The sequence below is a fragment of the Ranitomeya variabilis genome, chromosome 6, assembly GCF_051348905.1.
Source record: "Ranitomeya variabilis isolate aRanVar5 chromosome 6, aRanVar5.hap1, whole genome shotgun sequence".
In the NCBI taxonomy this organism is placed as follows: Eukaryota; Metazoa; Chordata; class Amphibia; order Anura; family Dendrobatidae; genus Ranitomeya; species Ranitomeya variabilis.
This window is the reverse complement of record NC_135237.1, coordinates 272514935-272532998: the sequence shown is the minus strand read 5'-3', so window position 1 is coordinate 272532998 and position 18064 is coordinate 272514935. Positions and strand designations below refer to the sequence as shown.

General features: G+C 41.3%; 1 protein-coding gene across 5 annotated transcripts in view; it reads right to left on the bottom strand.

Moving 5' to 3' along the window:
• Positions 1 to 1057: 1057 nt before the first annotated feature.
• Positions 1058 to 18064, bottom strand: part of LOC143782313 (uncharacterized) — a 151194-nt gene continuing 134187 nt past the window's right edge. For all 5 annotated transcript variants that reach the window (XM_077269643.1, XM_077269641.1, XM_077269642.1 and 2 more), the window contains 5 exons: positions 13872 to 13928; positions 13089 to 13146; positions 12774 to 12956; positions 9774 to 10322; positions 1058 to 1282 (listed from right to left, as the gene is read on the bottom strand). In XM_077269643.1, the coding sequence (XP_077125758.1) occupies positions 1227 to 1282; positions 9774 to 10322; positions 12774 to 12956; positions 13089 to 13146; positions 13872 to 13928 (903 nt within the window). In that variant the 3' untranslated portion in view covers positions 1058 to 1226. The remainder of the gene's footprint in view (positions 1283 to 9773; positions 10323 to 12773; positions 12957 to 13088; positions 13147 to 13871; positions 13929 to 18064) is intronic.

Below are 18064 nucleotides of genomic sequence, written 5' to 3'. Positions count from 1 at the left end.
AATGGGTTGCCTGCCCCTTCCGGGTTCCCCAAATGTAAGAGCTTTAAGTAACTCATCCTTGAACTCTAGAAATGCCTCCTCCTGCCCGCACATTGATGTAGCATGTATGCCAGAGGTGTCAAACTGCATTCCTCGAGAGCCGCAAACAGGTCATGTTTTCAGGATTTCCTTGTATTGCACAGGTGATAATTTAATCACCTGCACAGAATGATTCCAGCACCTTGTGGAATGCTAAGGAAATCCTGAAAACATGACCTGTTTGCGGCCCTCGAGGAATGCAGTTTGACACCTCCGATGTATGCAATATCTCAGGACATTAGTCAATGCCATATAGGTTTGCACAGGCTTCTTGTAGAACCCCCTTACTTTCTGTAAGGGACTGTATGCATTCAGCAGTTAATCTGAGAGGTCATGTCAAAGTAGCAGTCTTTAGGTTTCAACCTTCTAACTTGCTGTCCACGGTTTACCATTGACAAAAATGGTACATAGACAGATTTCAGTAAGTGGGGTCAGTGTCTGTGCACAGGGGGGCTTTCAGGTCAGGCAAACCACTGGATGATGGCAAGAGCATTGCAAGTTAGGAAGTAAGAGAAAGGAAGTTCTGGCTATCAGGTTCTGCTGTGAAATTTGCTTGTACAACACTTAGGATTCTGTGCTTGAATTGTTGATAATATTGTATGTGCTGGGGTCTAATGAGCACCTCAGTGTACTCCAGATGGAATAGTGAAATAAGGGGAGAGATATGGGGGTTGGTGCTACTACAGGAACATGGGAAGGTGAACACCAGTTTGTGCTATTGATATGTATAAGGGAGATGGGGATGGAAGGAGGCAGTTTTTTTTTCAATACAGTAGCAGGCATAAAATAAGAGCAAAAGCTGGCCACTTTTCACAAGTCCTCATTAAAATAGTGTTGCATTATCTCCAAACAATTTATTTCATACTTGAATTGTTACAGACTTAAGGAGTTAAACACTAAAGTAGCCACTTATTATATATGTGATTGGGGGTGAAAAATAATCTAAGATAAAGTTTCAAAAAAGTGATTAATAGACTCATCAGCATCAAAAAGCTTTATTAAAATAAAAGCAATAACATATCAATAACATACAAAATAAATGTGTGGGTTGAATGTTACTACATTTAGTCCTAGTATCCAACATGAAGAAACAAACTGATTTTCATATTTATCTTTTACACCACACCCTGCGATGATATTTCAGGACATTAGTCGAGCGCCCCAGTGTTTACTAGCACTTGCGCTAGCACCTCAAGATTTACTTCTGAAAGATAAAAAGAAGAAACACATAGTGAGGTAAAAATAATAATGTAATGACATGCTTCACTCACTGTTGCAGTAATTCCATAGCTTAGGCTACTTTCACATTAGCGTCGTGCACTGCACGTCGCAATGCGACGTTGCGGCGCACCGACGCATAATGTGGAAGCGCTGCACAATGGGGGCAGCGGATGCTGTTTTTCAACGCATCCGCTGCTTCATTGTGAGGTGCTGGGAGGCAGGGGCGGAAATGCTGCAGACGACGCACCAAAAAACGTTACATGCAACGTTTTTTGGTGGCAACGGTCCGACGCAACAGTCGCACGACGGTTGTGACGTGTGGCAATGCGTCGCACTGCGTCACTAATAAAAGTCTATGGAGAAAAAACACATCCTGCAAGCACTTTTGCAGGATGCGTTTTTTCTGCAAAACGACGCATAGCGACGTGCAGTGCACGACGCTAGTGTGAAAGAGGCCTTAGACATGTGTCCTTATTTCTGTGTGCAGGAACATAGAATTACTTTGGATAGCTATGTGTGGTTCACTGCCAAACAATTCGCTACATTTGTTGGCAGACATGGACTTTGTGCTAGGCGCTCTTTGGCATACAGTGGGTTTTCTCATGATGAATCCATGAGGCACCATAATATTTACAATAAATAATATATTAGAAAGTATGGGCAATTAATTTTCCCACAAGAAAATGGGACTGTTGTGGAGGGCTAAACCAACAAACCAAACTTAATTCTGTTCATTATAATTATTGTTTTTTATAACATTTTTATCACTTAATACTGAGCAGAATTAAGTATGCAGACTAGCTGCTTTTGCTAATACTTGTTACGATAGGGTTTTTTGCAATATTTGTAAAAATATCCCACAGCTCCCAAACAGTTTCATGTCCCTTCAGATGTTCATGTTCACACAATATTATGGCCCCACAGTCTCCCCACAAAGTATATCGGCCCCCACACTATTCCCAATAAGATATGATGGCCTGCACAGTTCCTCCACACAGTAAAATGACCCCCCCAGTCTCCCTACACAGTAGTATGCCCCCAAACAAATGTGATCTACCCCAGTTCCCCACATAATCCCCAAACAAGTACTGACCGGTAATTAAAAACAAAAGAAAAAAAAATACAAAATACGACTCAACTATTCCCATTCCTCTGTTTTGCTCTGTGTACCGAAGCTCTGCTCAGTTGGCACAATCTAGTGACGTCACCATGCCTCCTGTGTGAAACCTAGTGGCTCCCTCTTTCATCATTGCATTCATCAGTATATGCATCCTGCGGATACTGATACTGGTGGGAACTAAAACAACACAGTACAGGGAGTGACCCCATGATGAGAGTCACCACTGTAGCCTTTGCCCGTTCCAGCGTGCAGGATTACAGATCTGCACAACACAAATCTGTAAAATGGCTGTGTGGATGTCTTTAAACCAAACACAACATATTTCTGCCAATTTGTTCAATGAAGGCATCTTTTGGGGATAGTTGTCACCATGGGCACCCAGATGTATCTGCAGCTACAGAGCAAAATGTGATGAACTGTATTTTAACACCTTTAAATGACAGACAGCATTAAGGGGGTTCTCTAATACAGAAAGCTATTTTTGAGGCACAAATGCTCAAAAAACAAAACAAAAGGCATAACAACAACAGCCTCATGGATCAAGCACAGGTCAGCCAAGCGGTAAGCGCTGGAAGCAATGCTTACTCTGTTAGAAAGTCACCATAAATACTTGAACATTACTTCTGCTTTCAACACACCAATTTAAGGAACTGTGATGTGTGTATGTCCATAAAATGATCTACAATGTCCTTTTGTTTTCCTACACCAGTGCCAACTTTGTTAACTAAGCATTACAATTACATACTGTTGGTTCCTTCGGTAAACCTGACAGCTGATTCATGCTACCCGAATCATGTCGTTTCAGCCAGTAACACTGTGGTTTCAGCGAAAACATACATTTGTAATACAGGGACAATGCATCTCAAATGACTAATCCAAGAGGCCATTACCTGGTGGCTCATCAGCGCTTCTTAGGGTTAGGTCGAGGATCACGCAAGTGAGGATTCTCTCCTCTGTTATTACCAAAATCTAGCCGATTCTCTCACTCTGATCAATGCTTGGTCAGATTGTAAGTTTACTAGGATCAGATTCTCTCGCGTGAGAGAATTGTACTACAGGAGCACAGAAGAACTTAATTTCTCCATCTGCTCCATTGTCTGTGTCCGCAGACTATAGACCGCACTCAGTCCTACGGTAGCAGAGAGCACAATAGAAGCAGGGAGGGTTGATGCAAGTAATATTTAATTTAGTATTTTATACCATTATCTATTATAGATCAGTTATTTGAGTTGGACAGCATTTTTGTTTTGTATTTCCCTGATTTTACATTTTATTACTATTGTGTTATTAAAAATGATCTAATGAAAATATATTTTATTATTTGAAAGTGTGACACATCAATTCTGCAGGTTTATATATTCACATCTATTGTGTATGCTTTATTACTTGATTCTTTGTAAATAGGTTAGCCTGAATTCTGTAGTTACAGTTTGAACATCATCAAACTTTTGGCTTTTATTTTGTCAGTGAAGATTTTTTTTTTATTTTTTGTTTAAAGTGACAACAATTACAGTAAAAGTGTACTCCAGTCATTGACTGAGGTGCATTTATTGTGGTGCCCCCCCTGCATAGTGACTGTGGCTGGGTACTGAACATCTGTCCCCTATCAATTTGAATATGGGCGGGACTGACTGAGCTCTTTTGTGCAACTTCGCAACCCAGAAAATCTGGCAGCCACTGGGAACAGCAGTTTTTGTGTGCGTAAGGGGTAGGGCTGCGACAGTGCGACGGCTTCTGAATACTAGGAAAAAATGAGACGCTTAGCACATAATTTGGCCAATTCATGCATGCCCATCAACCGACAAGGTGGTCTCAAAACTGCTGGGTCCTAACGTGTCTAATGTGAATAACTCTCTAAAGACTGAATTCCTGGGTAGATGTGTACGCCTCTCTTCCAAGTATGATTTTAGGTACGTAGGACCCTGCTGCAATTAAAATCCATCACATACTGTTTTTTTTTGTTAATTTTATTTAGGGATGTGACGGGTCACCGATCAGGTATTGATGACCTATCCTAAGGATAGACCATCACTATAAAAATCCCGAACAACCGCTTTAATATCTTCCTGTTTCATCAAATAAACTTTGAATTACCATGATGAAGGTAGGAGACATGAAAGCACATACTATTCAGTATAATAATGTTATCCGTTGTCAGTACTCCTAAAGTAGCAGTGTTTTGTTTTTATCAATCCTGTTTTTAGTCCTTCAATATACACTACTCAACATACCCCTTGAGAAAGGCATTTGCCGAAACGCGCGTCGGGGTGGGGCGCCTGCACAGCTTATATCTTTACAGTTGACCGGTATGTATACTTTTTGTGGGTCTGTTCTTACTGCTTACATTTGTTTTAAGTATATATATATATATATATATATATATATATATATATATATATATATATATATATATACGCAGACATATGAACTAGCCCTCTATTATTGGCTTTTTATACGGTCATCTTGTGTATTTGTTTTATATCATAGGTACCTAACCCCTTCCTATTTTTGTACGTGCTATGGGTGGCACGGGGATTGTTCCTATTTGTCATTTTTCTACCTGTTGTTATTATTAATAAAGTTTTTCGTATTTTGCATATACAGGTCCTTCTCAAAAAATTAGCATATAGTGTTAAATTTCATTATTTACCATAATGTAATGATTACAATTAAACTTTCATATATTATAGATTCATTATCCACCAACTGAAATTTGTCAGGTCTTTTATTGTTTTAATACTGATGATTTTGGCATACAACTCCTGATAACCCAAAAAACCTGTCTCAATAAATTAGCATATCAAGAAAAGGTTCTCTAAACGACCTATTACCCTAATCTTCTGAATCAACTAATTAACTCTAAACACATGCAAAAGATACCTGAGGCTTTTAAAAACTCCATGCCTGGTTCATTACTCAAAACCCCCATCATGGGTAAGACTAGCGACCTGACAGATGTCAAGAAGGCCATCATTGACACCCTCAAGCAAGAGGGTAAGACCCAGAAAGAAATTTCTCAACAAATAGGCTGTTCCCAGAGTGCTGTATCAAGGCACCTCAATGGTAAGTCTGTTGGAAGGAAACAATGTGGCAGAAAACGCTGTACAACGAGAAGAGGTGACCGGACCCTGAGGAAGATTGTGGAGAAGGACCGATTCCAGACCTTGGGGAACCTGAGGAAGCAGTGGACTGAGTCTGGTGTGGAAACATCCAGAGCCACCGTGCACAGGCGTGTGCAGGAAATGGGCTACAGGTGCCGAAGCGCCTGACCTGGGCTACAGAGAAGCAGCACTGGACTGTTGCTAAGTGGTCCCAAGTACTTTTTTCTGATGAAAGCAAATTTTGCATGTCATTCGGAAATCAAGGTGCCAGAGTCTGGAGGAAGACTGGGGAGAAGCAAATGCCAAAATGCCTGAAGTCCAGTGTCAAGTACCCACAGTCAGTGATGGTGTGGGGTGCCATGTCAGCTGCTGGTGTTGGTCCACTGTGTTTCATCAAGGGCAGGGTCAATGCAGCTAGCTATCAGGAGATTTTGGAGCACTTCATGCTTCCATCGGCTGAAATGCTTTATGGAGATGAAGATTTCATTTTTCAGCACGACCTGGCACCTGCTCACAGTGCCAAAACCACTGGTAAATGGTTTACTGACCATGGTATTACTGTGCTCAATTGGCCTGCCAACTCTCCTGACCTGAACCCCATAGAGAATCTGTGGGATATTGTGAAGAGAAAGTTGAGAGACGCAAGACCCAACACTCTGGATGAGCTTAAGGCCGCTATTGAAGCATCCTGGGCCTCCATAACATCTCAGCAGTGTCACAGGCTGATTGCCTCCATGCCACGCCGCATTGAAGCAGTCATTTCTGCCAAAGGATTCCCGACCAAGTATTGAGTGCATAACTGAACATTATTATTTGATGTTTTTTTTGTTTGTTATTAAAAAACACTTTTATTTGATTGGACGGGTGAAATATGCTAATTTATTGAGACAGGTTTTTTGGGTTATCAGGAGTTGTATGCCAAATTTCAGTTGGTGGATAATGAATCTATAATATATGAAAGTTTAATTGTAATCATTACATTATGGTAAATAATGAAATTTAACACTATATGCTAATTTTTTGAGAAGGACCTGTATTTGGACTTTTGATTGCAGTTCTTTTGCCTAGTTTGATCGATGTTTGCGCAGTTTGTCCATTATGGTCCTATCTCAGTCCCATTTATTAATCGATAGTTAAATCCCAATTGGGAAGACAATTATGCTGGTGACTGTTTTGTTTTCCACAATATTTCTATGGTTACTCCTCAACATTGAAATTTCAATATGAAGAAGAGAAAGTCATGCAATTATGAAAATCACAGAGTAAATGATATGATAAAGTGTAAACAATTTTTAAAACGTTTTGATTTTTTCAGTATCATGCATCAGCGCCACATGCAGAAATACATGCACTTACACTAAGCGTGCCATCACTGAGATTATTGGTTGGCCGAGCAATGTTCTGCCACACAGAATCACTTGTCCACACAAATTGAGATCGACTGCTGGCAGCTCAATTTTCAGTTGCCGACCAATGATATCCCAGATGTGTTCAATGTGACACAAGTCCTGACTCACTACAGGCCATGGTAGTACATTTAGGCCACACATGCTGCTCACAGTAGAACAAGCAGCATGTGGCCTTACGTTGTCGTGTTGAAAACCATCTCCTGGTACACTTTCATGTTCCCCTTTGCAAGTCTCCTCATGGTGTTGTCCACATGGTCTCCAGACCAATCTGTGGCTAGCATTACATCCAAGACAAAAGCAAGATCCATCGCTGAAGAGAATACACCTCCATTGCTGTCTTGCCCTGCATATCACAACATTTTAGAGAGGTGGCCTGATATCAATTAGAACACTTTCAGTTGGACGTCTGGCACATAGTCTAAGGTCATAAAAATGCCTTGTCATGGTTTGTGTATAGGCTAGATATTAGATGGCAGATTTCACTTCCAGTACGGAATAGATCACTATGTGCCATTCTTCAAATCTGACAACACCATGTGGGTAACATTGTAAACATTGTAAAGAGGCCTTCAAGGGGGAATGTCACATCAATCTTACTACTGGGAATATGAGCTGTGGTGGCATAATGTACAGTAACCAGACGCCTTTAGTTTTCACTGCAGGTAAACAAACAGCCTGGTGTTAGGGTACCGTCACACAGTGCCATTTTGATCGCTACGACGGCACGATCCGTGACGTTGCAGCGATCGTATGGTTATCGCTCCAGCGTCGTAGACTGCGGTCACACGTTGCAATCACGGCGCTGGAGCGATGCCGAAGTCCCCGGGTAACCAGGGTAAACATCGGGTAACTAAGCGCAGGGCCACGCTTAGTAACCCGATGTTTACCGTGGTTACCAGCGTAAAAGTAAAAAAAACAAACAGTACATACTCACATTCCGGTGTGTGTCCTCCGGCGTCTCAGCTTCTCTGCACTGTGTAAGCAGCAGAGCCGGAAAGCAGAGCGGTGACGTCAGACGTCACCGCTGTGCTCGCTTTCTGGCTGGCCGGCGCTCACAGTGCAGAGAAGCTGAGACGCCGGAGGACAGACACCGGAATGTGAGTATGTACTATTTGTTTTTTTTACTTTTACGCTGGTAACCACGGTAAACATCGGGTTACTAAGCGCGGCCCTGCGCTTAGTTACCCGATGTTTACCCTGGTTACAAGCGAACACATCGCTGGATCGCTGTCACACACAACGATCCAGCGATGTCAGCGGGTGATCAAGCGACGAAAGAAAGTTCCATACGATCTGCTACGACGTACGATTCTCAGCAGGATCCCTGATCGCTGCTGCGTGTCAGACACTGCGATATCGTAACGATATCGCTAGAACGTCACGAATCGTACCGTCGTAGCGATCAAAATGGCACTGTGTGACGGTACCCTTACATTGAGTTGGTGTTGCAATCAAATATCCAAATTGTTTATTAGCATGACATCAGGCCGCACGTTGCTCATGTAACCGTGAGTAGCATTCGTGGCCTAAATGTGCTTCCATGGCCTGAAACATCTCATGACTTTTCTTCCATGAAGTAAATCAGGGATGTCATTGGTCGGCAATTGCAAAGGGAACTGCCAGCTGCAGATGTTTCTGATTTGCATGACATGCAAGTTTGGTCAACGAGGCAAAACATTCCTGAGACAACCATTAATAATCTCATAGATAGCATGCCAAGGCATAAAAGTGCATGTATTATTGCATATGGTGCTCATACTCTATACTGAATAATCCAAAATGTTTTCCATTTTCTCATTATTTCCATATCAGTAACATGTCAATTGATACTGTGATTTTCATAATTCCACATCATTTCCTTCTTGGTGTTGCAAGTTCAATGCTGTATATATATGAATTCAGCTAGTATTTCCTTAAATAGTAGTTCTGTTCCTTTCTATCTGGAAATTCATGCCTAATTCTCCTTAGCATGGTATGGTGTTCTCATGGTAAGCCCTTGGGACTTATATCCTTTTATGTTACCTGAGATGGGTCACCATCTCAGTTACCAGAAGTTCCTGTATGTTGAAATTGCATTGACTGTATTTACATAAGTTTGTCCTTCCCACCATTGGAGAATTTTAATCACATTTACTGATGATGGCTAGACAGTGCCTGCAATGCATTTATTATGGAGTAGAACATAGATGAGCCTTCGGGACTGTATTCTTATAATCCTTATCTGAATAAGACAAAAGGATAATCACACTGACCCCAGTACAAGCAGATATGATATTGGGCCTGTATCCCACGTGATGCCATACTGCTCTGATGCATCACGGAATTGGAGTGTAAAGGAATAAAATGCAGGGTGAAATAGGAGTATCAAGATGAGGCTGAGCTACTTGGATGTAAGTACATTCTATATATACAAAGTGCATAGTGTGAGACTGTGGATACAGGAATGGAAAAAAAAAAAAGTTCTGCACTGCTTCGTTAAATTTAAGGAAGCAAATTCTCTATGCAGACAACCTAGTGTTATACAGTTGTTAAACAAATGCAACTCTTTTCAATGTTTCTTTACAGGTTAGGTTTTTTTTTCTAAAAAAAAAAAAAAAGCTGTTGCCAGATGTTTACTGAAACCAATAGTAAAACATAAATGGCAAACAAACAAAAAAACGTTGTTCGTGGTGCTTATTTCAATTGCAGCGATTTTTTTTTTTATTTTTTTTTGGGAGGGGGGGGGTCCATTTTTTAAAAAAATGCAGCAAAAGTCTAGGACTCATGAGAGAATTTGAAGAAAAAAAACACACAACCTAAAAGATCTGACTAATTTCAGTGTAGTGTTTGTTTCTTTACACTTACCCTGAAGAGCAGGATAAAAGGGAGAAAGGGTACGAAGAATGTTTGTCACAGTACTTGCATCTTGGCCTTTGAGAAGTTGAAGTATGTCAGGACTCAAAGCATTGGACGTTTTTCCTTGTGGTTTGCTTGATGAGCTTGATGAAGGCTTTTCAGGACTAGGTTCCAATGAGCAGTTGCTAGTGGAACATGATGGTCCAGGAACAGCAGTATTTTCCTCAGCACCTAAATCAAATGGCTTTGCTCTGTCAGCATCATTTACCGACTTAGTTTCTTGGACAACCTTAATATTGTCATATGACCTCTTCTGAGAGATTCTATTCTGTGGTGTATCTTTTACCATTTGCATCTCTCCACCATATGTGTTAGAAACTTTTTCATTGGGAACACTACTTTTTCTGTAAGTGTCAGCATTTGAAGAGGAATGTGGAGAGGACACTTCAGCTGAGCTTTGCTGGGGGGAAACCATGACATTTATATTGGAAGAAGAGGAATGCATAGTAGGCAATTCATAGTGCTCCATGTAATTACTCTTTTTTCTGTACGGAGATTCTGAAAGTAAATTAAAAAAACATTACGTACAGTCACCTCTGCATGAATGTAAGCTTAAACAACATTCCCATTTATCCCACTTTCCAAGTAAATCCATATTTTTTTTTATTTTTTGTCCAATCTGCTTCAAACATTTCATTATGATTGTTTTATGTGACTATTTCTTGTAAAATAGAACCTTGAAAGTCTCAGAGGTTTACAGTATCTTCCATTTTGTTAAATACCAACATATTAAAGGTTTTTGATCACTGGGAAAACAACAAAATTGTCTTTACATAAGCATTGCCTCTCCAGCGGTGTCTGGCTAACAACATTCACACCGCAAAATACCTACTTCATACGGACCCAGCCTGAAAACCTTTGCACAAAACCGATTTTCTCATACTCATGTTAGATCTGTGTTTTCCTACAGCGAAAGCACCTAACAATTAAAGTTTATGGGCCTGCTAATAAGGCTGATTTTTTAAGTAGATCGAGTGTCCTAAAAACAGGAGAAAAAAAACAGAGACGAGTCCAATTTTGAGTTGACACTAGTCATTGCCTGTGTCAGTGAAAAACTCGGATAGCACTCATGTCATTTAGTGCTATCTGTTCATCACTGACTGATGGTGGCTTTCCAAACTTCTATCAAACATGTTTATTTTTAATATTATGAATGCTGATGGTAAAAATTGACACATGAACGAAACACATAGGTCCTATTTTCATCTATACACAAAAAAAACTGCAGTGTGAAAACAGCTTAAGGCTACAATCACACATCCCTGTGAAGGTTTCCAACCCGGAGGAACAGACAGTTTTTTCTCTGGTGTCATCCTAGTTGCATGTGGTTTTTTTCCTCCTTTTTCTTCACTGAAGTAGGTAACCTTTCTGAACTTCTTTATTCATTGACACTTTGGATAAAGTCACACAAGATTATAAAAAGTCATACAATTTTCATGTAAAAAATGGTCAATTTTTTGATATGTATTGTCACTGGTATGCAATCCATATGGCATCTGTTTTAATATGCAGTGGGTATAAAAAGCCTACACACTCGTGTAAATGACAGGATTGTCATATAGAAAGTTCATACCAAGTAGTATAATTACAGAACTTTATCTGTACAATGCAATTGAAAAATAAACTGTAATCATTTCGGGTGGAAGTAGAAAAATTAAGAGCCAAAATAATGTGCTTACATAAATACACAGACCGTTGAATTTGTAATTTGTTGACGTATCCTTTGAATTTATAATATTATTCAGTGTTTGTGAGTCAGAGTCTCAAAAACACATGGCCCCGGTAGAATCAGCAATCTTTGCCCACTCTTCCTTGCAGTAGCACTCCAAATCTGTTTGATTGTGAGGGCATCTCCTGTGTACAGAACCCTCTTCAGATCAGCCCAGAGGGTTGTTTTAAATTGAATTCAGATCTGGGCCATTTCAAAACTTTGATTTTCTTTTGGTGAAGCCATTTCTTTGTTAATTTAGAGGCATGCTTAGAGTCATTGTCATGTTGAAAAATGAAATTCCTCTTCATCTTTTTAGCAGAGGCCTGAAGGTATAGCTGCGAAATTGTCTGCTGTCTCAACCTTGACTGAAGCCACAGTTCCAGCTGCTGAAAAATAGCTCCAAAAGCATAATGCGGTCTCCACCATGGGTATGATGTTCTTTTAATGAATTTGCAGTGTTGGATTTGCACCAAACATACCTTTTGGATTTATGACTAAAAAGTTCAACCTTGGTCTCATCATACTACAAGCAGTTCCCACATGTTTTTGGCAGAATTGATGTAAGTTTTGACAAAACGTAGCAGGGATCGGATGATTTTTTTTTGCTAGAAAAGGCTTTTATCTTGCTACCCTACTCCAAAGGCTAAACATATGAAGAATATTGCCAATTCTAGTTACTTACATGCAGTACACAAACAGTATGTGCCAGAAATTCCTGCAGCTCCTTTAATGTTGCTATAGGCCTCAAGGCACCCTCCAGAACCAATTTTCTTCTTGTCTTTTCATCAGTTTTTGAGCGACGTCCAGTTCTAGGTAATGTCACTGTGTCATATTTAAGCCACTTCTAGATAACCATCTTCCCAGTGTTCCATGGTATATCTAATGCCTTGGAAATTATTTTGTGCCCTTCTCCTGACGGATAACTTTACTCAATGAGATCATTTTAGAGTGTTGTAAGCTAATTACGGATAATGGATTTTGCCGTAATAAGCAACTAAGAAAATGTCAGGAAAATCCTAATAGAAAAATGTAACTTCTTATGAGGTTAATCAGAATGATCAGTATTTAACTCTTGAAATCAGTTTCATTCTCAACAGAATTGTACAGATTATGGATGACAATAAACATGGAAAAAGTTCAATAATTATTCTTTCTGGTTGGATTTTGCTTACATGACAAAAAAACTGGCATTTGAAAAATGTAGTGTACTTTTCATATCTACACACACATACACATACCAGTGGGACTGTTGATATTGAGAGGTGCATGAAGACCGTAAGAAGAGAATTCAGACTCCTCAGGTTTGCGTTTCAATCCCCTGGCATTTTCAGCTTGTATTGGCATACTGACTGGGTATGTACACACTGGAGTTGATGAGGCTTCAGTATGCCATTGCATTTCTGTTGCTGCACTCTTCATACCTACATAAATGATAAAACATTAAAAAAAAAGCTTATAATTTTCTATAAATATTGGGCATATAAAAATAGCAATACACTTTTCCACAAAAACAAAAGTTTGATTATGACAACTAAACTTAAATATAACAATACCTTGATTTGCAGGGCTGTTTTCAGTATGCAGGTTTTCAGGAATACTTGAAGGAAAACTCTAGGGGAAAAAATCCATAAACATGAATGTAGTGCGACATACATTTTTATAGCATAGTGCATATGTACAGAATTTATTTTTATCTAAATGGAGCTGAATAATTGTGCAGCTTCATCCTGACTTTAGAAATGTTGGTCCAAACCTATTTTAAGGGCACTATTCTGCAGATGTTTTCACACTGCCATAAATATAAGTAAAATTAGCAAAAATAAATAAAATTAAAAAAAAAACGCATTAAAAAAGCACCGTGTCACAAGGCAAAAGTGATAACTAAGTGGCTCAGGAAACAAAACAGTGACTTCTTGGGCCCATGGTCAGGACAATTCCCAGATATCAATCCAATTGAGAATTGTGCTTATTCCTCAAAAAGCAAGTGGACATCAAAAACACAGAAATTGTGATAATCTCCAAGCACTGAGTAGATCAGAATGGGTAGCCATCAGTCAGGATTTGGCCCAGAAACTGATATTCTGCATGTCATGGCACATTGCAGAAGTCATGAAAATCAGGGTCAACACTGTGAATACTGAGACTTTACATAAACTTGATGTATTGGTCAATAAATGAAATGAAAAACTGAAAAAGGATTATTTAATCAAAACTACTTCATGTCTAGCAAGTGACACAGCACATCAGGGTATCAGTCATTTCTTTGTGCTGCCCTCAGATAGGGCAGCATAAATCGTGAAATATTTAAACTGCAGTTTTTTCCTTTAAATACTTACTGTTGATGCTGGGATGGATTTCGTGGAAATGCTGTCTGGCGTTGTGGAATCCAGTAGCTGTAAATTTAAGAGTTACTGGGTCAGTGAAACGTGTATTGCTAAACTTGAGTAGCCAGACAGAGAACACAACATAAAAGTTCGACTTCTAATTACACAGCGACTTTAAAAGCATACTGAAATAATACATGAAAGAGAATCTGTCAGAAAGCTTTCACCACCCAAACTACTTATATGTGCATGTAGCTCTTTCAATGACAAGTCCAAGAATATCTTTACATGGAAAGTTCATTCTTACATTACTCAAAAATCAGCACTTGAATTGATATGCAAATGAGGTTGAAGGACTATGAATGAGCTGCAACCACTGTCACTCCAGCTCTATTGCTCACCCAGCACTGCCATCTCCTGCTTGATTGATGGCTCATTTGCCTTAAGTCAGACAGCAAAGAAGGACGTCAGTCAAGCAGGAGGGAGCAAGCAATAAAGCTTCAGTGACAGAGGCTTCAGATCTACAGCAGCTTCTCAACTTCATTTGCATTTCAATTTAAACACGAATTTCTAAAACAGGAACAGACTGGCTACGTAAAGATATTGCTGGACTCGTCTTTGAAGTGCTACACGGGCATATAGATAGTGGTGAAACTGTGCTAACAGATACCCTTTAAGAAAAGGTCTTGCTTCTGCAACTAATTTTTTTTTTTTTAGAGGTGTCCAAAAAATTAAGCAACTTTGAAAATAAATAGAAAACAATTTATTTTCTCAATCTAGAGCTATTTACGGAGACGTATGGGTCTTCATGACAATTAAAAAACACACTCAACTATCCCTTACATCTCGGTAGCTTACAAACCTAGGTTTCTAAATGAAAAAGGTGAAGTGAGTGCAAAAATTAGAATTCACAAGGTTGATTACCACGAAGATACACAGAGAGGCGCTAAGAGCTGTACACTATGAAATGCACAGACTAGCCATAGGTCTCCTGATCTGAACTCGATAGCCTCATAGGCATACACGAGGTCCATGACAACTCCATTATTCGTGGTCCAAGTACAAACTATGAAACACAGTTGTATGAAACCGGCCTAACAGTGACTACATTAAATGTTGCTAGGATTCAGGCTGTTATAATACCCCACAGAATTTATAAGGGTTTAAAGGGAATCTGTCACCCCAAAATTGGCCTATAAGCTAAAGGCCCCGTCACACACAGCGACGCTGCAGCGTCGCTGTTTTGTCGCTGGGGAGCTGTCACACAGACAGCTCTCTCCAGCGACCAACGATCAGGGGAACGACTTCGGCATTGTTGAAACTGTCTTCAACGATGCCGAAGTCCCCCTGCAGCACCCGGGTAACCAGGGTAAACATCGGGTTACTGAGCGCAGGGCCGCGCTTAGTAACCCGATGTTTACCCTGGTTACCAAAAAAAACAAACAGTACATACTCACCATCTGATGTCCGTCAGGTCCCTTGCCGTCTGCTTCCTGCTCTGACTGAGTGCCGCCGTACAGTGAGAGCAGAGCGCAGCGGTGACGTCACTGCTGTGCTGTGCTCTCACTGTACGGCGGCACTCAGTCAGAGCAGGAAGCAGACGGCAAGGGACCTGACGGACATCAGATGGTGAGTATGTACTGCTTGTTTTTTTTTACATTTACGCTGGTAACCAGGGTAAACATCGGGTTACTAAGCGCGGCCCTGCGCTTAGTAACCCGATGTTTACCTTGGTTACCAGTGAAGACATCGCTGGATCGGTGTCACACACACCGATTCAGCGATGTCAACGGGACCTCAACGACCAAAAAAAGGTCCAGGCCATTCCGACACGACCAGCGATCTCGCAGCAGGGGCCTGGTCGCTGGTACGTGTCACACATAGCGAGATCGCTACTGAGGTTGCTGTTGCGTCACAAAACTTGTGACTCAGCAGCGATCTCGCTAGCGATCTCGCTATGTGTGACGGGGCCTTAAGGCCACCGCCATCAGGGGCTTATCTACAGCATTCTGTAATGCTGTAGATAAGCCCCCGATGTATCCTGAAAGATAAGAAAAACAAGTTAAGGTACCGTCACACTAAACGATATCGCTAGCGATCCGTGACGTTGCAGCGTCCTGGATAGCGATATCGTTGTGTTTGACACGCAGCAGCGATCAGGATCCTGCTGTGATATCGCTGGTCGTTGATTAAAATTCAGAACTTTATTTGGTCGTCAGATCGCCGTGTATCGTTGTGTTTGACAGCAAAAGCAACGATACCAGCGATGTTTTACAATGGTAACCAGGGTAAATATCGGGTTACTAAGCGCAGGGCCGCACTTAGAAACCCGATGTTTACCCTGGTTACCAGTGTAAAATGTAAAAAAACAAACAGTACATACTCACCTTCGCGTCCCCCGCCGTCCGCTTCCTGCACTGACTGAGCGCCGGCCGTAAAGTGAAAGCACAGCACAGCAGTGACGTCACGGCTCTGCTGTTAGGGCCGGCGCTCAGTCAGTGCAGGAAGCGGACGCCGGGGGACGCGAAGGTGAGTATGTACTGTTTGTTTTTTTACATTTTACACTGGTAACCAGGGTAAACATCGGGTTACTAAGCGCAGCCCTGCGCTTAGCAACCCGATGTTTACCCTGGTTACCCAGGGACCTCGGCATCGTTGGTCGCTGGAGAGCGGTCTGCGTGACCGCTCTCCAGCGACCAAACAGCGACGCTGCAGCGATCGGCATCGTTGTCTGTATTGCTGCAGCATCGCTTAGTGTGACGGTACCTTTAGATTATACTCACCCAGGGGCGGAGGTCCCAGTGCGGTCCGGTCCGATGGGCTTCGCGATCCAGGTCCAGCGCCTCCCATCTTCATACGATAACGTCCTCTTCTTTGTTTCCTGCCGTGGCTCCTGAGCAGGCATACTTTATCTGTCCTGTTGAGGGCAGAGTAAAGTACTGCAGCGCGCAGGCACCAGGAAAGGTCTGAGAGGCCCGACGCCTGGACACTGCAGTACTTTGCTCTGCCCTCAACAGGGCAGACAAAGTACGCCTGCGCAGGAGCCGCGGCAGGAAGACAAGAAGAGGACGTCATCGTATGAAGATGGGAGGCGCTGGACCTGAACAGGGACCGCCCCTGGGTGAGTATAATATAACCTGTTTTTTTAATCTTTCAGGTGACATCGGGGGCGTATCTGCAGCATTACAGAATGCTGTAGATAAGCCACTGATGCCGGTGGCCGAAGCTTATAGGCCAATTTTGGGGTGACAGATTCCCTTTAACAACACCTTTAAACCCTTCCCAACAGATGACGTACCCATATGTCATGGCTGAATAGGGCTTCCCGACTTTTGACGTACGGGTACATCATGGCGATCGTACGGGGCACAGCGATTGCCGAGTCCTGTGCTCGTCTTAAGTTAAAGGCGAGATCTGACTGTCACTGCCAAGAGCATTGCCCGCACCATCCTGGGCACTTTAACCCTTAAATGCCAAGATGAATATCAATCCCAGCATTTAATAGGCTAGGAGATGGAGGAAGCTCCCTCTCCCATCCGATTGCCGTCTAATCGATGTACAAGAGTCTGATCATTGTCATGGCAACTCCAGGTCAACATGACGATCTCCGAATCAGCCAGCTATGGCAAGCCTGTCAGACCATGGTAAGAGTATGGTCTAAGAGGCTCCTGTCAATGCAGCACTTGCAGGTATAATGCATTGCAGTGTTAGTGCATTGCAATGCATTATACCAGTGACCAGAAGAAAAAAGTTAAGAGACACATAGAGAGACTAACTAAAAGTTAAAATAATAAAAATATGATACCAATAACGATACATTTATTACATCAAAATAATTAAAAAAAATAGTACATATATTTGGTATCTTTGCTTCTGGAACGACCCGAACTATAAGGCTACATGCACACGTTCAGTATTTTTCGCGGGTTGTTTTTACATTTTTTCGGCCGTTTTCCTAGGGAAAAACGCTTAAAAAGCACATACATAAGCATCCCATCATTTTTAATGCATTCTGCAATTTTTGAGCTGAAAAAAAAAAATGCATCGCGGTAAAAAACTAAGCATGTTCATTGATTTTACGGATTTTTCGCGTTTTTACCACTATTTAATGCATTGGGAAGCTCCGGGAAAAAAAAATGCACAAAAAATGCGTCAAAAACGCAAAAAAACGTATGCGGATTTCTTGCAGAAAATGTCCGGTTTTG